Genomic DNA, 25605 nt, shown 5'->3' with positions numbered 1-25605 from the left:
TCCTTTAGGATTCTATGTTAAATAAACTTAGGGAATCCAAGGAATATAGTAATATTTCTATTATGTTACAAGGAGAACTTGAAAAAACTACATTTTACATTGAGAAATTAAAGTTTTTCCAAGCCTTCTTGTATGGTATAGTACCCCATGTGTTGTACTAGGACAGACTAAGCTGTCTTTTGGACAGACTTTTTCTGAGGGCCTCATAAGCCTCACTGTTAAATTTACCCTGATGTACTATCTTGGACGGGGAAGGGAGCAAGTCTTTGCACAGCAATGAATTGTACTGAAATATTCTTGCCTCAGCCCTTGGTTGCTGTTACTGTATAGAAATACATAATATTGCTGGTTATTAAAGAAGCTCTGCTTGTCCTTTCCAACAAACTGCTGGGGCTGAGCCCAGCCCAGCCCTTTAGGGCAAGAATGACCAACCTGCAGAATGTGTGCCACAGGTGACACAGGCAGCCTCTGTGTGTGCTACATGGCAGATCAAGGAGGGGATGGGTGGCACAATGGCAGGTAGAGCAGCAAGCAGAAAGAAGAGAAGTAGATCAGGCAGGGAACACAGTAGGGCTGTGCAAGGTGGCTAGTATTCGCTTCAGATTCAGCCAATTTGGGGGACAGTGATTCGATTTGGTGATTCGAATCATGTCCCAAATCAATTTAGCTGAATCTGATTCAGAGATTTGGCTGCTGCTGATTCTCCAAATCAGCCAGGCCCACCCCCCCCCCCCCCCCCCCAGCCTGGCAATGCCTGCCCTGCCTGTCCCAGATCCCGGCATTTGGGACAAAAAAGACCTCACTCAGCAGGTGCTGTTGGGTGAGGGGCAATCCCCGCTGCCCCCCACTGCCCCATGCTGTGTGGGGGGCTCTGCCATGAAACCCCAGGCCCCCACAGCCCCCCATGGCTGCCCCACCCACCCCAGCTCCAGTCCTTTAAGGAAAAAAAACCCTCAAAAACCCCCCACACTCACTGTTCCTGTCAGTGGGGGGCAATCCCCGCTGCTCCCTGCTGCCTCATGCCATGTGGGGGGCTCTGCACAAGCCTCCCGAATCCCTGAGGCTGCAGCAGTTGCCAGTGAGTCCCAGGGTTTTTCTCTGTTTTTTTTATTAAAAGGCTGGAGCCGCAGAGGGTGGGGCACCCGTGGCAGGGCTGGGGGAGTGTGGAGGGTCAGAGGGCTCATACAGAGCCCCCATGCATCGTGGGGCAGTGGGGATTGCCCCCCTGCCCAGCAGCACACAGTGAGTTGGGGCTTTTCTTTAAAGGGCCAGGAGCCAGGGTGGGTGGGACAGCCATAGGGGGGGCTGGGGGAGCAGGTGGGGGGGTTGCGGGACAGGAGATGGGGCCTGGCAGGGGTCTCCCCATGGTCCCGTCCCCCCTCCTCTGGCCCCCCCTACCCCACCTCCTACTTACCAGCATGGAGCCCACCAGGGACTGTCCCCACCAGGGACTGTCCGAATCATCGAAGCTCTCCAAATCTTTCGCAAAGATTTGGAGAGCTTCGAATCAATTTGAACCTTTTAATTGGTCCCCCAATTCCATTAGGATTCGGAGATTCGGCCACCAAGTTGGGCCAAATCTCCTCCGAATTGAATCAACACCCATAGCTTCTTGCAGCCCTTGAACACAGGGCTGGAGGCAGAGAGCAGAGCAGCAAATGGGGGGAGCACTGGACCAGGAAGCAAAAAGCAGAACAGCAGATCAGACAGGGGAAAAGAATTGGGATAGCATTTTGGGAAGGCAAGGGGTTAATTTGTGGCACACCTACCAAAAAGGTTGGCTTCTACCACTCTATGGAGTGGAAGAGTGGCACAGAATAAAAGCAAAGTGAGCATTCAGTGACAGTTACCCCTCAGGAGCAAATCTGTGATTTCCAGAGCATGGTATTTATGAGAGAAACAAATATACACAGATGATCTGTGCTTGCTTTTAAGACATGAGATGTATTTGTCTCTCTCTCACCTCCCACTCCTGCTGAAAATTTTTACACAGAATAATCCATCAATATTGTGTAATGTGGGAGTGTGCCTTTCTAGAACTGTGTATTAGAGGCATTACATATAGAAAATCTGTTGGTCTGTTTGTAGTGCTAAGAGTTTGGCAAAAGAAGTCCTGGATGGTTGACATCTTTATTGGGGCAGAGTTCATTAGGATTATATTAGGATATATGGCTAGTGCCAAGGTATGAATTTCTAAGTGCAGGGATGAAGGTCCTATACCTTTACATGGCTTTATTTTTCATCTCTTTGGTTCTGAGGCTTTCTGTTAGGTATGTATGTAAAGGCCAACCTTAAAGGATTCCTAAGATGGTGTTCTTGTTTATGAATACTCTGTTTTTGTACATAGGCAGACAAGGTTCCTTGGGTGAATTTGATATCTTTTATTAGACCAACCCAAATGGTTGGAGAATAGTTATTTGGGTTGGTCTAATAAAAGATATCAACTTCACCCAAAGAACCTTGTCTGCCTATGTCCTTAGACCAACACGGCTACTACCCAAACCCCTGTTTTTGTACACACACATACACACAATGATAATGACACATTTTAAGGATATCTGATATAGACTCCATTTTTAATGAATTACAACTTGACAAGAGTTTGACCATAGGGCTATTAGCAGATGTACCATCTAGCAATGCTCTCCTAAGGGTCCACAAACCAGCTGGGAACTGTCAGCACTCTAACCATTCACCTTCCTTATCCCTATTGTTCCCAGTATACCTCCAATGGAGGTTGCAGAGATGATAGTGAGGGACCTTGCTTTGCTGGTTTTGTGCTGCCTGGGGAATGCCCCACTCTTTGGAATATGACCATTAGGGAATTTTTAGGGCCTGTACCTTTTGTAGGGCCTGAACAATGCAAAGAGAACTTATTGTGGCTCTGAATCTGGACCCTGGAGTTCAACCACACCTGCCTCCCTCTGGGGTGTTGGTTTGGGCCTCTTTTCCATTAAAAAGTTGAAAATATTGGACAATTAAAAGAAACGTGCTAATATGAAAGGGGTAACAGGTATTTGGTAGTATGCAGACACTGTGTTAATGGGCATAACTGAAATATCTAAGGGATCTAGAGAAATGGGATTAGTTTATCCTGCTTTGAAATTTAGGACATTGTCATTAGGACAGATTCATTGCAAATTGACTTACCAATAGAGACCTTTCCTTTCTTGCTCAATTTTCTGTAAAAAGGTCATGATTTTAATGGATCTGTTCATAATTTGCGGTTGCTTATTAAATTGTTTGTGTAAATATATTCAGATTATGTTTTGTTCATTAGTAAGTCGGTATGAATGCCTTCTGTTCACCATTCTCAATATCCACCATGTGATTCTTTGCTCAATCACCTAAATCACATAGAATTATATAGATGTTTCCTTACTGGATTGTACTTTCTGTCTTGCACATATGTTCAGACATATATATACCACACACACACACACACACACACACACACACACACACACACACACACACACACGCACGCACTGTTAATTTATAAGCAAAGATGAACCAAAGTTCAACTATAGATATGGTTTTATTCACCTTTTCACACGCGCTCTGAACCTAAGGTTTAGTTCACTTACTAACTTTGGAGTGATAGGGTCCAGCTAAACCATGTAATAGCAAAAGTAATTTGATCCCTGATTCTGCATTTGATTCCATGTGAACAGATCCATGTGCCCGTGGAGAGTTTTGTGGCAGGCTTAGTGTCATGTGCAAATCATAGATTAATCTTTTCTAGCCTGGCAAGGGGCAGACTTTCTGGAGAGAGTGCCTTCACAAATACTTATTCTGGGGGACAAGTGGTCTGCTTAATGCACTTTGCCTTCTGAAAACACTCTACAGAATAAAAACTAGCTCAACCAAATGTACATACACAAGTCATTCCAAAGGCTGAGAACAACTATGAAACCAATCAGACAGTTTTATTTGCAAAAATACTTTAATTACTTTTATGCAACAATCTCCAAACCAATTGTCATGAATCCTTTTTACTGTATAAAGGATTTCTCTCTGTCTGTCAACATCTCATTACACAGCAGCTAAACTATCTTTTTTCCAGCTAGGAAGGTAGCACATATTATATTATATCAGCATCCCAAGGATAAGGGGAAGGTACAGTTGTTTAGTGCATATATATAAACATATATGCACTCCATACTATCCTCCATGCCAGCATGATAATAGATTCCAGGGACTGAAAACAAGGCATTTTTTCTCTTATTTAGCATTTTTAAAAGTGGATCCCACTAGGGGGAGCTAGAGAATAAAGAATTTTTAATGAAGCAGGCTATTAAATTGTTTACGAATACAGTGGTGGACGTGCTAGGTGTCCCTTATCAGCAGAGCTGGTTGCTTTCCAGGTGTATAAAGTTCTTCACTATGATGGGTTTTTGCTGTCTGAGAACATCAAGTCATGCTTCAGGGCCTGGTAGAGACTGACAAAAGATTCAGCCCAAGCATCCTTCTGGTGCCCCCGGGATTGGGCTGCCCTATAAACCGTGTAGACCATGGTCAACACTGTCCTTTCAAAATCTTCTTTCTTGAGGACCGTCGGGTAGTTAGACAGCTTGGCACTCAGCCTGCGGATCTCTGTGAGGCTCTTGGGGATAATGTCATTGCAGACAGTGTCAAATGCCGCAGCCTTCCTTAGTGAAGCTAACTCCTCATCTTTGATGGAGATTCTCAGACCTTTGCCAATTTTAAGCTGAGCTAAAAGAAACTGGTACAAAATCAGAAAGGTATTTATCTTCTAACAGAAAATGTACAGGATAAATACAAATTCATAATATGTCCTTATTTCTTGTCTTTTAAAGAACATGTAGACAAAGGACTAACCACATTGGCTAAAGCCAGAGATGAGCAGAGAGTCTCTGGGTACATTTGCCTTTAAAGTTCCACCAGTGTGCCTTAATTCTCTTATCCACCTATTGTGTGCCCAATGCCCATCACAGTGGTATTTGAATGCTTTTGTGTAAAAACGAGTACTTAAAAATTTGACTCTGCTTTTCCAATCCTGTCTACACACCTCACTAAACACAGAAACAACTAACCCTATGGGTGCATCTGCTGTACACCGTGCTATTGGTTTCATGGTCTTCACTCCCACAGGTGTATGCTTGCATGTATGCATGCACACATATGCAGAAACACATGGAGCTGTTATTGCAATTAACTGTTCATCTCTACCATCCTTACAAGTTGTTATTCTGATGTCACTGCTCTAGTTGCCCAAGGCTCCTTAAATGTTGTCCAATGGAACCTTTGCTTTTCTAATTCAGTCTTTTCTCGTCATGCTGAACTTTACCAGAACGTTTTCTAATCTACGCTAGGTGAAAAATACCATAATAATTTTCAAATGTGACCTAAACACAGCGCTTGACCCCAGTCTTTAGAAATGAAATATTAATACTGCCCAATACTGCCCCAGGCTGTTTGCTTTTAATTTCAATGTTTGGTGTTTGGTATCCTGGGTATTTTGCTTGATTGATTTAGTGTGAATCTGCAATCAAGAAAACAAAATGGCACCAAGTGGCTAAAAGACAGAGGGTAGAAGTAGGATGTTTGCAATGTAAGGGCATTAGTTCTGGGTATTGCCTTTCATGTTGATCCAACTGCATCCCCATTTATGCAATTCTCAAGTCCATTACTAGGTGTATCTAAGGGTTGTGAGGTGAGAATTTCTTAAGCAATAATTTTAGTGCTTTTAATCAGGAGTTCTCTTTGAATTGAGACATGCTTAGATCTGCTTTAATTTGCTGAATGTTCTTGCATCTGTAATTTGGGATAAGTATATTTTATACATTAAGACGTACACATGCCTTTCATCCTCTTTTTGGTATCCAGTAGCAGAATAACAAAGGTAATAGATGGCATGGTTGGCAACAGAGGTAAAGCAAAGGGATATGGAAAAATGAAGAAGATAAAATGGATTGGAAATGATAACACCAGTCTTTTATGGGACTGGATATGCTATTGTTCCTATATACTGAACCTCATAAAGCAAGTCCACATCTTCCAGTGAGTTCTGCAATACTGGATCAGTAAGGTCAGATGATGACCTCTTCGCTCGCTGAGCAGTTGGGAAAAGTACAGCTGAAAAAAAATAAATAATGGAAAGAAAGATTTCAGTGACATACACTGAGGGAACCAAGGCTTTTTCTATATCCACTATAACCAAAGTACAGGCTGTCTCAGAAAAGTACCCAGGATGAAACCTAGAAAATATATTGCAAAGACCAGTCTTATACTGGGTCAGAGAATGAATTACTTGGACATCCTAGACTAGGCTGTTAGAGGCAGGAACCTTCATTTCATATAGCCTCTAATGCAGTGGGATCTTGTCCATGCCTGGTATTCATAGTGCAGTATAAGAAAATAGTGTCATACCATATTGCTTTGAATGTAAGACTCCCATAAATGTAGTCATTCACAAATTTTCTGACACTTGATTTAAGAAAAAAAATAAAACATCAATACTCCATGGTCAGTATCCACTCATTGCTGAAAGCAATCAGTTTTGTCTATGATGCATCTAAAATTAATCTATCCAGGGAGTGTGACCCCACAAAAAAATCATTTTTTCAGAGCCCAGACCCCAAGTGGGGGGGAATGAGCCACGAAAAGAGAACAATGTTACGATGGTTTTCTTAAAGTTCTGATTTGCCTCCAAATCCAGAATGTTACAGTTCTAAATAAAATTTCAAACTTTTGGTCATTTTAATTTTTTTGAAAAGGTTTAAATTACTTTTGGAACTACTGGGTTGATAAAATGGCAACAAAATGTGTGCGGCTGTATGAGGAGATGTTGTAGCCATAACTGTCCAGGAAAAAATGCAAAAGGCAAGGATTTTTGTGGGTGATATCTTTTATTGAATCAAATGTATGTTTGGGAGGTTGGGAGGCAAATGGACAAGCTTTTGGGTACCAAGTCCTCTTCTTCAGTCTTGAAGGAAAAAAAAGTGACTCAGCTTAAGCTAAGCAGCAGATATAATAAAGATCTGTGTAAAACTCTATATGTAGATAAAAACAGGATATAAGGAATATTATCAGGGCACTAACAGAGAAGAGAAATGCAGCAGAAAGAATAACCAGGCAACTAGAAGAGTAAGACGATTCAAGAGGGGTGTTATCACCTGGTCAACTTTTTTTCCCGTTGTTTAGTTTTCAGAGTTTCGCATCCATCCTTTCTGGAAATTCAGTCACTTTTCTCGTGCTCTTTTGTCTGGTATTTTGCATTGGCATTCCCTTTTTATTGTTGATAAACAGTGTGGCTAAGAATCTGAGGGACAGTCTTTGCACACTGCCTCGAGAAAGCTGGAGTATCGTTTAAAGCTTGAGTTGCTGGGCATGCAAAATTTTCCTGGAGCAACTATAATAGCTTTTATAGATGCTTGGCCCTGCTCCCTGGCCAGCTCTGGCTGTTTTTATGCTTGATTCCCCAACCAGATCGCAAATATCTAGCTCTAACCAGAGTATAAATGATAGAATGAAACCTCATTTGCTGGTCCAATACGAATCCTGGCTCACCAGTAAACCCCTCACCATTGCTCCAGGTCCAGACAGCCCCTCGTTTTGGCTCCTCTCCTCCCCCACACCTTCCCAGCTATTCTCCTGTATGGGAAGTAGCCTTGCCATTTTGGAGCATAGTAAGTCTGTGTGAGGCCTGAACACCAAAACTGGGAGCCTGAACCCACTTCCTGGCTGCCTCCCCTTCTATCAGGCCCCCACCTCTTGTTCAGGGCTTTTCCCTAACACACTTAGCTGCATCATCTTTTGCCCCTGGCAGTTACATAATGCAGTAAAGTGCATAGTACTTGAAACTTTGAGAGCTAATTGCTTAGTAATTAAAACTTTTATCACTGGGCATTTAAAATTGTAATTGCTAAGCCGCTGGCTGAGTTCCAGTCCATAATGATGAAGGTTCATTATTAACTTTTTAGATGCCCTTTCAGTGGAAACAGCCCAATGGACAGAGACCTGTACACAGGTGGAAAATTTCGTGTTCATCTTCCCTATGTTGAAGAACAGGTAGCCGGAGCATGTTAAAGACACTACCACAGTGTCTAACACATGTCTTTTTATTATTATGTAGGCTTCAATTATGTGTAGGCTTTTAGTTTTCCAGTTTTCAGAGGAAAAAAATGTTCTCTTGGTCTATTTTAATTTCATGCAGGTTTAGACAAATCACTGCCTGGAATCAGAAGTAGAGTGGACTTGGAAACTGAAATTCTGGCTACAGAATTAACTATAGAGTTTCTTATGTGCCTCCATAATAGTGCCTTGTCTCCATAAAACTTTTCAAGTAGTGTACTAACTATGTATTTATACAGATCCTTGATCTACCACAGAAATACAGCAGCTATTTAAGACTGACACTGTATGGCAGCTTTTGGTGTGGGAAGTAAGAAATTATAACAGCAACCAAATTTGCTGGATGAGAATTTACATAAGTTGAATATACAGCTTCTTAAATTGGAATCTTAACTGTGACTAATCAGCTTTTTTGGTTTAAAACTTATCCAGAAGACATCACTTCCTCAAGGACAGGGCCCCCTAGCTTAATGTTATGAAACTGGTTTTATATTGACTTCAATGCCTCTTACTGAATTAGTGACAACACACTTCTTGAAACACCTTGGTTTTCTTGTTTGTCTTAAGCAGTGGTTCTTAATAGGGCTATGCAAAGCTTCAGTCCCTGATTCAATTCGGCGGAGATTTGGCCCTATTCAGTAGCTGAATCTCCAAATCCAAATCAAATCAGAGGACTCTTTAATCTCTCTGAATTGAATCGGAATCCTCCGAATCAATTCAGAGAGATTTGGAAAGATTCACACTCCATCTGCCCCACCATCGCAGCATTCATGAGCCGTGTCTGGTACCTTGAGGTATGTAGAAAAAAAACATTTAAAGCTGTGCCTGTGGCTGAATTGCTGATTTTCTGAATCAGCATTGAATTTTCAGATTCAGATTCGGCCAAATCTAATCATGGACAGTAATCCAAATCAACAAATCGAATCAGTGTCCCTGATTCAGGCCAAATCTGAATCAAATTGGGCCCACTTTGCACACCCTAATTCTCAACCATTTTGGACTTCAGGCATCCCTCTATAACTTTTGTGAATTTAGCAGAACTCCACTTTAACAAATCAATTAGTTTTTTAAGTGCATAAAAAAAAATATAACTGGAAACACATTTTTTAAACAAACTGGAAAAAAGTCACAAATAACCATAATACTATAAATCAAGACGAAGGCAGGACAGTGTGGCACCTTATAGATTAACTTACTCAAAAAAGTAGAAACTTTCATAGACTACAACCTACTTTGTTAGATGCTATGAATGTGCTTGCAGGGGTACTAAATAGGAATAAGGTAATTTAAATATAAAGACCAGGGAAAAATAGAAGGGAGAGAGAGGGACCACTGCTTAGAGAAGTAAAGGTGACTTTAGAAAACCAAAGACGAAAAAACAGAGCATTTAACCTATTGAGGAGGCTAGAAGATGGGGAGATCTAGAATTTTGAAAAGGGGAGTGCATGTAGTGTGTTGCATTATCACATATAACACAACATATCTTTCTCCAGGTAAAAAGCAACTAGGTTTTCAATGTGGTAAAGGCCTAATGTGCTAGGGCTGTATTATTCAGTTTAAGATTGAAGCAAAAACAAATATAGCTTTATTGGAATGTCCACTAATTTGCTATAGGGTACATTATTTATAAAAACACAACAAACTTAAGCAAAAAATAATGTTTGCTTCTTTAATCCTTGTGTCATTAGAATTAAATGTTCATCTCTTTCAGATTCATAAGACAAAATCTAGCCTTCTTAAGTATCTTGACAGTGCATCCAATGTTTCGCTGAAAGTTATTTCCACACCTGAATTGATAGTCACTAAAGTTAACATTTTCATACCTAAATTAAGGTTTTCATCTAGAGTTAAAAACAGTCTTCTGGGCTGTCATATAGGAACTACATTAAGGGGAGTAGCTCATACCAGAATTGCAGAAAAAGGAATAGCTTGATTAATGGAACATCAACACCATTAAAAGGGAGAGAGTGATGTTAGTGGAATGAGCTGTTTAGAAGGAAGCATGTAGATTATAATGAACCAGGAAGTCAAGTGACTCCCTCACTGCTGCCTGAATAGAAATGCTGCTGCTACTGCAGGCAACTGGATTGAAACTTTGGTTGGACCAGGAATCAAAGCCAGGGTACAACTTCATGACTTCTCTCTTCCTCCCCTTCCCCCTCCCCGCACCTGTCCCCATCCCCCACATCTGTCCAGGGCTAGAATGTGTCCTGACACAGCTAATTCCAATTGATTGGCAGGTACAGACACCACCCAGGGCCATTGTCCTACAGGATCAGGGTCCTGCCACTCCCAGGGCTTCAGGGATCCAATCCAGTGGGACAACAGCCCCAGTTGCCTGGCCTAGGCACACGTCTGCATGCATGGAGCTGGGAACTATATGGCAGTGTCTTGCTCTGCAGCATGAAATATGATCTCTGAAATCACATGCAGGGGAATTTCTAGGATGTGCATGTGCAAGCTCAGAGCGGGGAATATCCCTGGGGATTCCAGGGTGCCTAGCTTCTTTAGGAAATCTATGTTATCCTTCAGCTATCTGGCAGCTCCAGTGTCATATAGGAATAGGGTAGAGTCAATGCCAGAGACAATGGGACATCCTGGGTTGCCAGGTTTGTGGAATATTGGTGTCACAGGGCACCTCAGTGCCTGCTCCTAGAGAGGAGAAACTGCCAGGGAGAGAGAGACAGAGCCCTGGCATGTCATAATGAGCTCAGCTGAGGGTTGCCAGGGTAACAAGCGCAGCTGCGGGTTGCCGGAGCAACTAAGGGGAGCCAGCTGCCAGAAGGGGGCAGGGCCTGGCCCTTATAAAGCCCAGGGCTGAAGCCAGGCTGGCAGTTCTCTGCCAGCAGCCAGGGAGGCAGGAGCTCCATGAGTGAGGATTCAGAAAGGAGCCTAGTAGCAAGTACCATTGTCATATGGAGCAATGTTGTTATAGCCAGGTGGCTTTGAGCTGAGTTATGGCCAGGAGGCTCTAGTTTATGTTTGTGTTCAGAATTTGTTATTACACTGGAGGCTTGGGTGAGGCTGTAGGGGTTGGAAGAGGCCTCATAGGGGGCTCATGGAGTGTGAGGACCCTGGCGCCAGTGAGGGCGCATTATCCTCATAGGGACCCCAGAGAGTGTGGGGTGTCCTAGTGCTAAGAGGGCGCATTATCCTCACAGCGCCAGTGAAGATGCAGCTTACGCGCCAGTGCAGGTGCAACTGGCAGTGAGGAGCACAACCAGTGGGTTGCGGGTGCAACCAGTGGGTTGTGGATGGGGAATACAGACCCTGGGTTGTGTGCGGGGTACGTAGACCCCAGCCCCAGAGAGAGGGGTGATTTTATCAGGGAGCCTGAGGTGGGCACGGCGAGCCCTAAAGAGGGGGAGCGCCATATTAGGAAGCCCAGGACGGGCGCAGCAGACGCCAGTAAGGGCGTCACTTGCAGGGTGCATAGACCCCAGCCCCAAGGAGGGGTGATTACTGAGAAGCCCGAGAGGGGTGATTACAGAGAAGCCCAGGACGGGCGCAGTAGACCCGGGTGAAGGCTAGCACTGCAGAAAAACCCAGGACAGGGGCAGGGTGCTGCAGTGGACCCAAACCAAAGGGGTTGGCAGCACAGTGCCCCAGGGGAAGGGCAAGGTGCTGCGGTTGTCCCCGGCAAAAGGGGATAGTAGCGCGGTGAGCCCGTACCAGAGAGGGTAGTGGTGCGGTGGGCCTAAAAGACCGGTGGATCAAGAGGACGTCCCAGAGGGGACTAGCCTATCGTAGAGAAGGCCCAAGAGTGGGCTAGATTATAGAAGAAGGGCCCGGGAAGCAGGCGTGCAGACACACCAACGTTTATTACATCTGTGAGGCTTGGGGTGTGGTATTAGGGGTGGTAGGAGCCACACATAGCCCATAAGGCTAGGGTGTCTGGGGAACACCCACCATATCGGGAGACCCCAGGGGGTCCAGGAACACACGGGGACAGAGGTCCCGAGTAGCCGTGCCCAGGGAGTCATAGGCAGCCTCCCAACATATATATATAACATCAAAGACGTGGTGGGAGAGAATAAGAGGGTGCCTTGGGCTGGCCTTGACACGGAGCGAGGGACCTCGAGGAGATCATGGCCCTCCTAAAGGACCCCGCCGTGACAATTGGCAATAAGTAAAGTGCCTGGCTTGCGTTCCCAGGACATGGAAGCATCTACCTCTCCTGTGTTTCTGCAGATAGCATCTTTAAGAGCATCCACAGTTTGCTATAGCATGATTCTGTGAGGTCTTTGGTCAGGAGTTTGTAAAACTTGTTTTTGTCTCTCAATATAATTAATGAGACATTATGGATTCCTAGTTAAAATCTCTGAGTTTAACTGTGATACTGTATTTACTCAAATCTAAGACAAGGTTTTTTTTTCCCCATTTAGCATGGATGGGGGGGAATCTCATCTTAGATTTGCATACAAAGCTGCAAGGGAAGGGGCAGGCAGTTGCTGTAGCTATGATTCTGGCCCTGAGCCCAAGTTGGGGCTAGTCAGACCCACAGCAGCCACCTACCTCCACTTTACTCCCCTTACTGTCAGGCACAGCTTGGTTCCAGCTTGGGCTGGAGTCCTTCCTGGGCAAAGGGCACATGGACAGTCCACCCAAGTCTAGTTAATCAGCAGCACCACTACTGCTGCATGGCCTGGCAAGGGCCACGCTTCCACGTGCTGTGCTCTGGAACACGCTTCCACTTACTCTCCCTCCATGCTTCCACTTACTGTTAGATGGGAGTAAGTGGCAGTGGAGGGAGAGAGAGAGATGCAGAAACCTTGTGGAATGAGGGGAGTGAGAAGAGGGAGAAACTGGGGATAGGGGGGAAAAGGCAAAGGCTCTGGAGTTGTGGGGAAGAGGCAGAGATTGAGGGGAATAGAGGTAGAGGCTAGAGTCAGGGGCAGGGACTTCAGGTGGCAGGGGGTAGGAAAGCTGTAGAGACAAGAAGTAGGGGGGAGGCAGAAGGCAAGGGGGTTTCCTGGCCCCACTAGTTAGTGCTTTCCCTATTGTAGCAGTGGGGAGGGGGACAAATTCAAAACAACCCTACAATCATTAGATTCTATACCAGAAAAATTATAACAAATTTATAGATTTTTCTTATATAGAATCTAATTATTGGGGGATTGTCTCAAATCCAAGATCATCTTAGATTCAAGAAAAAATGGTAATACTGCACAGCATGCTATGTGTTGTGTTGTTCAGCCTTTGCAAGTGAAGATGACCACATCCAGCGGGGTGGGGGGAAGGGGAGAGAAAGGAAGTTGGAAACAAAAAGAGAGGGAGAAAAGAGAAAGGGAGAAAGAGAGGGAAAAGGAGAAAGAAGATAGGGGAAAGAGAGAGGAGGGGGGTGGAGGCTAGGTTGCGTGGGTATGTAGGTGACTTACAAGCCCGATCTTTGCCCTGAACAACCTGCTGCAGCAGGAGCAGGAGAGCAACAAAGACTGGACATGAGAGGTCCTCGCTTTTCTGGCCACACACTTCCTCACTGCCTCTGCCGTATGCTGCTTCTCGAAGGCCAGCATTCTATGGCACCCTTAAAGGGATCTCAAGGCACCCCAGGGTGCTGTAGCACACCAATTGGGAATCACTGATCCACAGATTATGATGCTTTAGGCAATGAGATTTGAGTGACTCAGGGCTTGAAATATTGCAGTTTCAAATATGAGGTTAGCATGCATTTAGAAAATACAGTCTTTTTATATGGACCAGTTTTTGTATAGCTCCCTCTACTATTTGCTTGGCCCTCGAGACCGATATTAAACCCTTGCTACACTTCCGAGAAACTTTTGACTACATTCATAAACTTTTTCAGTGTGCAATTCTTATATTTCATTTTTATATTATTTTCTTGTGCCGCATTTTAATTTAGTCCCCAGCCACTCCTACCCTTCCCACACATACTCACAGTATTCAAATTGTTCCACCCTCTCCCCCACTGATTTACATTTCCCTCAGGGGTTATGTGTGCATTTATAGAATGTGATTTCTGGTTTTATTTACATAGACTTCACAGGCTTGTAAGCTTAGCACCAAAACTGAGATAACGATTTGCAGCCAATTGCAAGACAGTCTGTGTACAGTGATTATAAATTCTTCTAGAAACTTTTCTGCTGACTTGGCTTCCTCCCACACTAACTTGCAGCTTTGACATAAGTTAGCTTTCCAATATCAAAGAACAGCACAGGAGCATTAATGTGACTTACCATCTCTTTACCGTTTTCCCCCCTAAAGGACTTTCCTGTAGTGTTACTGAATAATTATTCAATAGTAATATTCATTATGTTATGATGACGATGCAGATGGTTCATGTCAGCACCAGTAATTATGAATGCCTGAAGGAAGGGGATTTCTGATCAGTATTATCATGTAGGACCCAAAATAACACTTGGTGGAGTCAGTGAAGAAACTGCCATTGACGCAATATTTTTCATTTATGCTACAATAGTATCTAGAGGATCCAGCTGAGATCAGGCCACAATATACTATGCACTTTGTATATAAATAATGAGAGAGAGTCCTGAAAACCTTACAATCTAAATAGGCGTGACTGACATAATGGAATGCATCTTGGCCAATCTTCTCACTGAAAGCAGGTTCCAATGTTCTAGGATTAGAAGAGCTGTGCGAAATGGCTATGTTTTGTTTCAGTTATGGATTTGGCTGTTTTGGAGGACAGCGATTCGTTCTGGTGTTTTGGATCACTGTTCCATTTCAATTCAGCTGAATCTGTTACAGAGTTTCAACACTGTTTCAGCATTCATTCGGAGATTCAGATCAGCCAGGGAGAGGCAGGAACAGCCGGGGAGCTGCAGGCTCTCCCGTGGCTCCTCCAGCTGTGCCTGCCTCTGCCCTGGTGGGGCAGCTGTCGGAAAAGCCCCCCCTGGCTGCCCTGCCCAGCCCCATCGTCTGCCTGGCCCCAGCCTCCTGGCACTTCAAAAAAAAAAAAAAAAAAGCCCCACACTCACCAGCTGTAGCAGTGGTAATCAGGTCCTCTAGCAGCTCATGGCAAAACCTCCCCCCCCCCTGCAGTGCAGGACAGTGGGGGGCAGCGGGGATCCCCCCCCGGCCCAGCACCTTCATGGCAGCTGCCCCATGGCATGGCTGCAGCATGACTGGCCAGGGTACTGCATGCTGCCTGGGAGCTGAGGCCACTAGGGTTGAGTGGTGTGAGGCTCTAGCTAACATGTGGAGTCACCCCAGCTCCCAGACAGTATGCAGTGCCCTGCCAAGCTGCACTGCACCTGTGCGATGCAACAGCTGCCATGTGGGTGCCAAGTGGGGGGGACAATCCCCACTGCCCAGCGCTGCACGGGGGAACTCTGCCATGAGCCCCCAGAGGCCCCAGTCATCACTGCTGCAGCCAATGAGTGCAGGGCTTTTTTTTTTTCTTTTTCTTTTTTTTTTTTTTTTTTTTTTTTTAAGTACCAGGAGGGTGGGACTGGGCGGGAGATGGGGCTGGGCAGGGAAGCCATAGGGGTTTCTGCTATGGCTTCCCCCACTGAGGCAGAGGCAGGCACAGCCAGAGGAGCTATGGAAGAACCTGCAGCCACTCAGCTGTGTCTGCCTCTCCCCGGCCGATCTGAATTTCTGAATCAGCGCCAAAACAGCGTCGAAACTCAGAAACAGATTTGGCTGAATCAAAATGGAACAGTGATCCAAAACACTGAAATGAATCGCTGTCCTCCAGAATGGCAGAATCTGAAACCAAAATGAAACAGCCATTTTTCACAGCCCTAACATACTCATCCTAGAACACTGGAACCTGCTTTCGGTGAGAAGAAGACTGTGGGCTTCTCCTGTGGCTCCCCCCACCCAGGCAGCGGCAGGCACAGCCAGAGGAGCCATGGGACAAGCCCCCATGGCGTCCATGCCCAGCCCTATCCTCCGCCCAGTCTCCTGCCCAGCTCTTTAAAAGGAGGGCTGCAGGGCTTTTACAAACTATTTCTGGGGGGTGCCTCCTAAACATTCTGAAACACCCAAAACATTTCTGAAACGTTTTGGACGGTTTTGTTTAATTTTGGAGATGTCTCAGAGCCTTCTGTTTCATTTCAGATTTGGTGTTTTGGGCTCCGAAATGGGCCAAAACACCTCTGAAATGAAACAGCTACTGAAATTTCGCGCAGCCCTAGAGTATGTATTAATGGGTGGAATGATCAAAGGAGATGGAAGAAATATATTTTCACACTGAGCACATGTCCCTCTGCCACCATCCCTCTGCACTGTCTGGGAGTCTCCTCAGTTCTGCAACATGTGCTTCCCCTTCCCCCTCTGCTGTACCATAGCACTGTGCAGGCACATGGCTCCAGGCTCGCTCCCAGCCCTTCCAGCTGTGCTGGGGTGGGGCCAGGGAGCCAGAATAATGAGGAGAGCAGTACCTAGGCAGGATCCTTGCTCTATCTTGCTTTACAAGTGTAAAAGACTCTAGAAATACAACAACTATTCCTTCCTTCTAATAACTATCCCACAAGCTCTGATAAAGGCTGCTACTGTGATTGCCCGCTCAACACGTGCACCAGCTGCCCTTCTAATTCATAGGTCATAACTGCATAGGTAATTATTGCATTACTGAAATATAATGTAAAGAGCTAAGACTGCAATGGATTGTATTTTGAGTCAGAGGCTCCTATATTTAAAATGGTTTTAAAAGCTATTTTATTTCTAAAGTAACTGTGCTGGAATTTCCTTGGCGTCATTGCTAATGTGATAAATATTTTTTCTCTCTCTTTTAAAAGTCATATAGTTTCATTTAAAAACTGACCAGAACTGATGGATTTTTTTTTCCTCTTTCTTTCCAGAGCAGGCTGCTGCTCCTTGTGTTTACCTCCTCATATATTATAGTGATTTATTAACAAAATACAAATTCTTTTGCTTAGTATCAAGCCTTTTTAAAGTACCTATATTTTCCTTTTCTTATGACAAGACGTCATAATAAACCATTGGCTCTGGCACTGGATTGAGAACTTCACAAATGTACATTTTTTTTCAGTCAGATATTTCCCTGCTTAGTGCGACAAATAAGAATCTGATCCAAATGGAGTCATGATGCATTAGGGTACTTTTCATTCACTTCAGCAGGCCATGGAGTATTAGATTCCACATCTCACATCCTAAGCAGCTAACATCAGCAAGATGCATTTCTTTGACCTCAGTAGTGGGTTCTAGAACAGACCCTACAACTCTAAAGGGGGGAATCAAGGAAATACTGACTAGACAGGATCAGGATGCATATATTAGTCAACAGCAGCAGGCAGGCTGACTTCTGAAATTTCTGTTCGCGCCAGCCATTAATGCTGCTCCTACCCTGGAATCCTTGGGACTTCAAGGAGGGCCACATCATCTAAGATGATTGTTTCTGTCCCCATCACATTAGAAGTTAAGTACCACCAGATGACAGCTCCAGGCTCTACTGTGTGTCCAGCCCCATCCCCCACAGTAAAACCATCCTATTCTTCTCAAATTCCCACTCACAACTTTGGGAAACAATGCTCCTGGACATCAAAGGAAAAAGGCAGTGCATTCCAGATGGTAGCATAAGCATTCCTGTCTGGACATATGCTACAGCCAAAAGGAGGAGCAAATGTGATTACTACCAAATGGACACTCAGCAATAGATGTGCACATGTATGTTTCTGTATGTGTGTGTATAAGAGCATGCTAAGAAAAAAGAGAAGGCCCATGTGGCTACTGGCAAATGACAATGTAAAACAAGGAATCCCAAGAATTTTCTGGTTAATTTTGTATGCAACCCAATCCCATAGTTTGAAGCAAATGTTTTTCATGAAGTCTCTTTTGGCAGTTCTATTTTGTTCTGAGCTGCGGCACACCCAGAGACACTGGAAGATCTAATTATGCTCTGAATAGTCCGAGTTGTTCCCTTGATCAGGCCTATTCCTAAAATCAGTCCAGATTCCTGTCAATAACCAGCAGTGATCTGCATAAGGTATGTGGCCCCATGGCCATAGTTGACTTCAAGCAGGTAAATGCATACCTGGATCCTAGCTAGTGTTCTGTCTCTACTCTCAATCCACCCAGGTCCCATGGCAGTGGGAAAACACAGTTATTCTTATTTACTTCAGTGTCTCCCATGAGGAAGTTGTACTTTGGCCCTTGTCCACATAACATGGATTATCAGGGTTTCATAAACAGGCAACCCAAAACTGATAGAAAGACAGTAATGCAAGTACACAGAGGTGACCAGGGTTATACAATAGTTTGGAGGGAAGTTCAGTGGAGAGCAACCTGAGCTAATTTGCATACACTCCTTCCAAACCGAGGAACAGCCCTGATAATGGGAAAGACAATGTCAGCTATAAATAATGCTATGTTCAGGTTTTATTATTTGTTGGGGTTAGGCCTTTCCTGTGTTTCTTGATATCATGTCATATCATAGGCCATGGAATGGAGTGGGCCACCTGGGCCATGGCCTGACCAACTTTTAGCATGTTTATTTATATAACCCACAAATATGCAATTGTCATTCCGGTTAAAACTATACAGCTATTTTTTAACTGCATAGCTAACTAAATTAACATGCTAAAAGTTGGTTGGGCCATGGCCTGGGTGGCCCACCCTGTTCCATGGCCTATGTGTCATATAATAGGCAACAAAAAGAGGACCATCATCTGGGCCCTGTTTTACTTGTTTTGCAGCACTCTGGTAATTGCATTCTGCAGTGAGTGAAGCTCAGAAATCTGGAGGGCTGTGCTGAGAGTAGTTATCTTATTCATAGAAAGGCATTTCATTTGATCAAGACCTTTCTTATTTTTAGATAATCCCAAGCATTTGACAAGCAAACGAGTTGAAAGCTGGCAAGGCAGTGCCATTTGTATAGGCAAATATAGCAACCATTCTATACTCTGTGATAGTTCACAAGCCCGTTGGGGCTAGGTACAGACATTCAAAAATCCCAAGGCAGAATCTAAGTTACACGGTTTTCTGTAGGTGGCATCTTTTAGATAGGTAACAAATAGAACATATTTGCCCTTTGGTGTGGGGGGAGAAAGGGCAAATCTTTGGCCAGGTTCAACCATTTTTAAACCAGTCAGTGTGCACCAAACTTCTGTTCTGTTATGGGGATAGACCAGTTTCTGATCACTTACACTGGTGAAAGTAATGTCTATACCTGGCCAGGGAAGTAGAACCCATTTTATTGAGAAGATTGCTGGGCATCTCACTGTGGTTATTATTTGTCTTTTCCAGAAGTGACATCACCAGAGACATGCATGGGAGAATTTGCTTTAACAACTTGCCTGAAGTATTTCTAGAAGTTCATACCCACAGCCCAGAAGTACACTGCAATATCAGCATCAGAGATGATCACTAATTTAGGTATGAGAACTTAAACCGAAGATACCCTTAAAGTTTTTACTTCAACTTCTATAAATAACTTGTCTCAGAGGGATTTAAGTCACATCCACAATAATTTGTAGTTATGTTATCTAGTAAGTGACTATTGATTGTGGTTTTTTAGATAAGTTCCTGCATTAATACTGCAAGTACTTAAGCAATAACACCAGAGTGATGTTTGATATCTCTGACTAATTCTGAAGTATCTCTTATTCCCAGACCGACTGTCACTCAGTTCAAAGTCACTAAATGTTTTGCAGACAAAGAAAACCATTCTGTGCTGCACCTTTGGCAGACCTTGTTCTGCACCTGGTACAAGAAGAGTAATCTCTTACTGAGGAGGAGGGTATAGGCCCATGAGGGAGAAGCAGTAAGCAGTAAGCAGTGAAGGGAGGAATGCAATCCATCTAGTGCACATTGCCTGGGTTTCTATTAATAAGAGATGAGCAGATTTTGTGTAATATTTCCACCTGCCCTTATTTTTTAGCCTGCACTTGCCTTGACCCCAGAAGGGTATATGTTCTACAGTCCAACAGGGCGTTTGTAAAATGAATGCTCTACACATGCCTGAACTTTGCCTGACTAGCATTTCAATAGAGCGTGGAATAGGTTCTTTATCTTTCTTGACATTTTGCCTTCTCCATCAAAAATCCTAGGCTAATGATTTAGTGTTGTAGTATAAATCATGAGAAATGGAAAGGGAAGTGCTGGAGGAGGAACAGAAAGAAGGGAAAGAAAAGGATCATATAGATTGATTCAGAGAGAGGAGAAACACCGTATTGCCAAAGGCCAGTGTCTGTAACCATTGTACAGCCTCTCACTCACCCAAGTAGCACCCTAGACAACAAATGTTGCATAAAAATCCTCTCTAGTGGCCTACACTACTGGCATATGAAAGTCCCATCAACTTCAAAGGAAAATGGCAGCGCAATAAAAAAGATATTATTATAAAGGAAGACTAAACCAGCAATTAAATAAAAGCAAATAGCACCTGCCCATTTAGGTTCCCATAATAGAATCTAGAACTTTGGTGTCTGATGTCCTAAGAGTAAAAATTATGATGATGAAGAAAAAGAAGAACTCTTTTTTTCCCTGCCCTGTTAGCTAGAGAGAGGTATAGACATTTGGATTTTTTAAATAATAAAAAAGAATAATTAAGAATCCAAAATGAAGCTGATAGGGTTGAAAATCTGACTGTGCAGGTCAGGACACAGGAAATGCAAATCACCATTGGAATGCACATGAAAAGCAGTATGGTTGGTCTAATAAAAGGTATCATTTTGGAACCAAGAGTTTTAGTTTTTTGTATGTCTTTTCGTCTCAGACCAACACGGCTACCAAGTACACCCAAGAAAAGTGGGGAATTTCAATGTTGCTTTCAGGAAAGTTCCTTTTAAAGTCTTTTAAAATGAACAATGATTTATATACAATTATTTAGTTGTGTAAGTAATTACCAGCCATTGAGTATACTTTTAATTCATTCAAATTACCTATTTAAGAATAGCTTATTTTCTAAAAGCATTCTTCTAATTCAAATTTTCTCTCATATTACATCTGAACCTTTCCCCATATATTGTTGTAGGCACCATAGTCACAACGTATGTTCAGCTATAGAACCCCTGAGATGTGTCATTCCCTGCGGGAAAACAAATATATTATAAATTCTGCCTTGTAGAGCAATTTTAGTATAACAGTTTGAAGGAGCAAATCCTTCCCTGGTTATGTAGCACTTATGATAAAATGTTAAGGTGCATCACTCGGGAAGATCTAAAAGGCTTTAACCCATTTCTAGTTTCTAGTTGAAATACAGGAGTATTTCAGGAAACTGAGATATGTCTGTGTGAGAGAAAGAAAGAGAGAAGGGGTGGGAAACTATCTTAGTTTTTACTGATACCTATTCTGAGTGAATTAAAACTCATCCACTGATGGCAGTTACCTAAAACATTTACTCATCTGAAATTATATCATTGATGCACTTTTTACTTGTGCGAGTTTCAGGTATCAGCATGAAGTAAATCTATCCTGTATCATTTCTGCTTCCTATGATTATGAAGAGAGATCTCACTGGCAACTTTGTGCCCATATGGGAGAGAAAACTGTTAAAAGAGGGCTATACTAAATTCGGTTTGCATTAGATGACTTGGAGAGAAATAAGTAAGAAGAGAGTAACTGAAAAAAAAAAGAAGGGAATGGATCGGAGATGAATTACTACTACTACTAGTACTACTATAGCATTGCCAAGAATTGCTTCCTCTTGTGCTACGCATCCCACAAGCACACAGCAAAAGACAGTCCTTGTTTAGAACCTAAATAGGGAGAAAGGAAATATTATCTCCGTTTTTCAGATGGGCAACTCAGATATAGAAGGACCTTAGTCACCTGGCAGGGTCTCTGAAAGAGATGGGATCTGAACCCATACTTCTTAAATTCCTGCCTAATGCCTCAAACTCAATAGCATTTTTCCTCACTGTCCCTTTTCATGTATCACAGAATAACCCACTTCAAAAGTCCTTCCCACTGGCAGTCCTAAACAATTAAAAGAATTTGAAATTATTTTCCAGAGACAAATAAATTAAGGATGGTCTAGTGGTGTAATCTACTTTCATTTCTCACTCTGAGGAGCAGAACAGGGTAGGGAGGGAAAGAGCAAAATTATGTATTGGTGCTTTGGTAGATGCTGCACGCAGGACTTGGTGGGAAGGTCAACACAAACAAAACTATATGAATTTTCAGGCTCATGAAGGAAAGAGAACACTGGAAACCAAGAAAAAAAACCCCCAAAACCCACTGATTTTCAGCAGCTTTGAAAAGCTACCTAATCATTTTTCTTTTGCACATCTGAAAAGCCAGCAGTGGAAAACACTGCTGCTTCCAAATCTGTAGATGCCCTTTTACCTTTATCAGTGTATCTTTCAGCTGGAAATGGCAAATCTCTTATCTCTGAGCCAGAATGTGGTGAGCTCATGTGTACTGCTTTACTGGGTAGTTGTGATGTGTCCAGAAGGATGCATAAGCTAGACCCTGTACCCAGGGGCAGATCCAGGAGGGTGTACAGATGCAATTGCATCTCTTTGAATCCTGCTCCACCCAAAATTTAAAACCAACTGCCTGGCACTGGCAGCAGCATTTCTAGTTAAGCAGCACTGAGGGAGTCAATTGACTTCATGGCTCATTATGATCTACCCGATTCCTTCTAAACACTTCATTCCACAGGTATTAGCAACCCTCTCTCCTTTTTAATAGTCTTGATGGTCAAGCAATCAAGTTATCCTTGTTGTGCACTTCTACTGTCTGTTAGCTGCACCTGGTGATGAAGCTCCCATTTAATAGCCCTGCAGACTGCTTTTAATTCCTTCCAATGAAGTTATATTTAGTTTTGCTTCCATCTTAAACTGAATAATACAGCCCAAGGCCTTAATATATTAGTAAAGCTTCTAGCTTATTTTTAATTGGAGAAAAATACGTGTTGTGTTATATGTGATAATGCACCTCACCATTTTCAAAATTCTAGATCTGCCCATGCCAGTGCCCTTACCCTCAAGGAAAATAAGGATGTCTGAGTGAAAAGAAAGTGTAAGAGAAAGTTAGTAGCTGTGTAATAGCTCCTTGCCAGCACAGTTACTGAACATCTGTTATGAATGATCACATTTTAGTATTTTTCTCTCCAGAGACCTAAGGAATGATACTTTGGTACCTGAAGGGTTGTGCAAATCTATGCCAACCATGCAGTTGGTCCAATACAAGAGATCACCCTCGAAGATCCTTGCCTTTCATATTTTTGTAGTGATTCTGCTGTAGGAAGACATAGGACAAATTATGGGACCATAAGAAATATGAGAGACCAGAATCCTAATGCCTCTATTCCCTTTTCTCTACTAATCAGAGCACAAAAAATGTTTGCATCCCTTGGACTGCTGAAAACTATTATAATCCCTTTCCCATGTAGAACTGAACAGAAGCTGCATGCATCTCTCTACCTATTTGATTTTTTTTTCAATACATTTAATTCCATTGTGTTTACTCTCCTTTTGTTTAAGTCTCTCTTGAATGGTCCAATGAAATAGCTTTATTAGAAGAACTCCACAATTAAATGTGACTTCTTTGAGTATGACAACTCAAAATTAAATTAATAGCCAATTTGGAAATGCATTACCTGGCAGGTAAAAATCTGGATTTTGCTTCATTAACTATCAATTAAACTCAAATATCCAATTATAATTTTTCATTATTACCCATTAGCTCCATCCAGGGAGAGGACAAAAACAAGGCCATATAAATTAGGTGGGCAAAACATCTCGGTGGAATTTGGAACACATTTTTTTTTTTAACAGTGTGGGTGATTATCATTATAACAAGCTCCCAGGGGAAGTAAAAGATTTTCCATCTCTTGATGTCTTCAGCTCTAGTTTGGATTGCCTGTCTGCAAGGCATGCTTCAGTCAGATACTGCAGTGGGCTTAATAGTGAAGGTAGCTGAATGAAATTCTATGGCCTGAATTATACAGAAAGTCAGACTAAGCGATCCAATAACCTCTACTGCCCATACAATCTATGAACTGTGAACTGATCACAGACAATATGCAAAGGGTCAGATTCTTATAGTTTCATAGATGTTAGGGTTGGAAGGGGCCTACTAAATGATTGAGTCCAACCCCCTGCCTGGGCAGGAATGAGTACTGGGGTCAGATGACCAGGTGTCTATCCAATCTCCTTTTAAACACCTCCAAGGAAGGGGACAGCACCACCTCCCTTGGAAGCTTATTCCATGTTTTGGCAACCCTCACTGTGAAGAATTTTTTTCATGATGTCGAATCTGAATTTGCTCCCTTCCAGTTTGTGGCCATTATTTCTAGTTACCCTGATGGGTTCCCTGGTAAACACTGTATCCCCTATTTCTTGCTGCTCCCCCCTGATGAGTTTGTAGGTGGCCACGAGATCACCTCTCTGCTTCCTCTTGAGGAAGCTGAAGAAGTTCAGGTCTTGCAATCAGTCCACATAGGGGTTTTTCTGTAGGCCTTTAACCAGATGTGTGGCCCTCTGAACCCTCTCCAGGCCATCCACATCCCTCCTGAAGCATGGTGCCCAAAACTGGATGCAGTACTCCAGCTGTGGCCTCACCAATGCTGCATAGAGGGGAAGTATCACCTACCTAGACCTGTTTGTGATGCACCTACTTATGCAAGAAAGGGTGAGGTTAGCTTTACTTAACACTGAGTTAATTGTCCTGGTGAGATCAAAACACTTCTAGTTTCACAGACCAGACAGGCCAATACCCAGTGATGCTAGGTATCAGTACACACTCAAAACTGCTGATGAATTTTCTTTACATGGTTGATTAGAAAGGCTCTCTCTCCCAAAGTCCCTTCCCAATTCAAATACATTTGCAGACAGAGAACATATGAATCTTTCTTCTTGCTTTCCTAGTTCAAAAATAGGAAGAGCCCAGCTGTTTTTCCAGATGTCAGTTGAACTCCAGTGTCTGTGCACCTGCTGCTAGTTTTCTTAATGACATGAAGATGTGTTGGATGGAGAAAGCATATAACTAGCTTTGTCCACTAAGAAGAAGGGAATTACTGAGCAAATCAACTTTCCTGGAAACAAGGTCTCTTCAAAACACCATGTATGCTCTAATAGTGATGATAAAAAAGAGAGGTATGTGAAAGTAGCTAAGAACAGAAGTTAGTTGTGGATGTGTTTGAGTAGAATTGTGCAGCTGTTTTGCTCAGACGAATCTGGAGCTGCTTGACTCAGAGACAGGAGTTTGAAATGTAGTCCAGTTGTACAATCAGAATGAAAGCTGTTGCTGTCTATCTGGAAGCTATTATTCTATGTGCTGTTCATAGCTAACATAAAACACCTTTAATAGGATGCAACAGAAGCCAGGTATAAACATTTGGAAAGTACACAAATGTCAGTGTATGGCCCATCAACAATTTTTGGCACTGCCAAAAATTCATCAACAATTTTGAAGTATGACTATGAAATGCATCCTAGAGTGAGTCAGAAACCAGATTTTTCATTCTTTGGGGCTATCCTTTCTTCATTCACACTGCTCTCAAATTAGCGTGTTCAGAGTCAGCTGAGTAAAAGCTGAAGGTGTCGCAACTAGGCTTGCAGCTAGGACATTAAGTGAACGTACCAAGCTAAGATAAACCAAACATATTGCCAA

General features: G+C 43.1%; 1 protein-coding gene across 1 annotated transcript in view; it reads right to left on the bottom strand.

Moving 5' to 3' along the window:
• Positions 1-3959: 3959 nt before the first annotated feature.
• The window catches only part of FAM180A (family with sequence similarity 180 member A), a 37127-nt gene continuing 15481 nt past the window's right edge, over positions 3960-25605 (bottom strand). Inside the window, exons 2-3 of the mRNA XM_006268333.4 lie at positions 5999-6099; positions 3960-4726 (exon numbers count right to left, since the gene is read on the bottom strand). Coding sequence (XP_006268395.2) covers positions 4385-4726; positions 5999-6099 — 443 coding nt within the window. The 3' untranslated portion in view covers positions 3960-4384. The remainder of the gene's footprint in view (positions 4727-5998; positions 6100-25605) is intronic.

Source organism: Alligator mississippiensis, chromosome 4 (genome assembly GCF_030867095.1).
Source record: "Alligator mississippiensis isolate rAllMis1 chromosome 4, rAllMis1, whole genome shotgun sequence".
Lineage (NCBI taxonomy): Eukaryota > Metazoa > Chordata > Crocodylia > Alligatoridae > Alligator > Alligator mississippiensis.
This window is presented reverse-complemented; position numbering and strand designations above follow the sequence as displayed.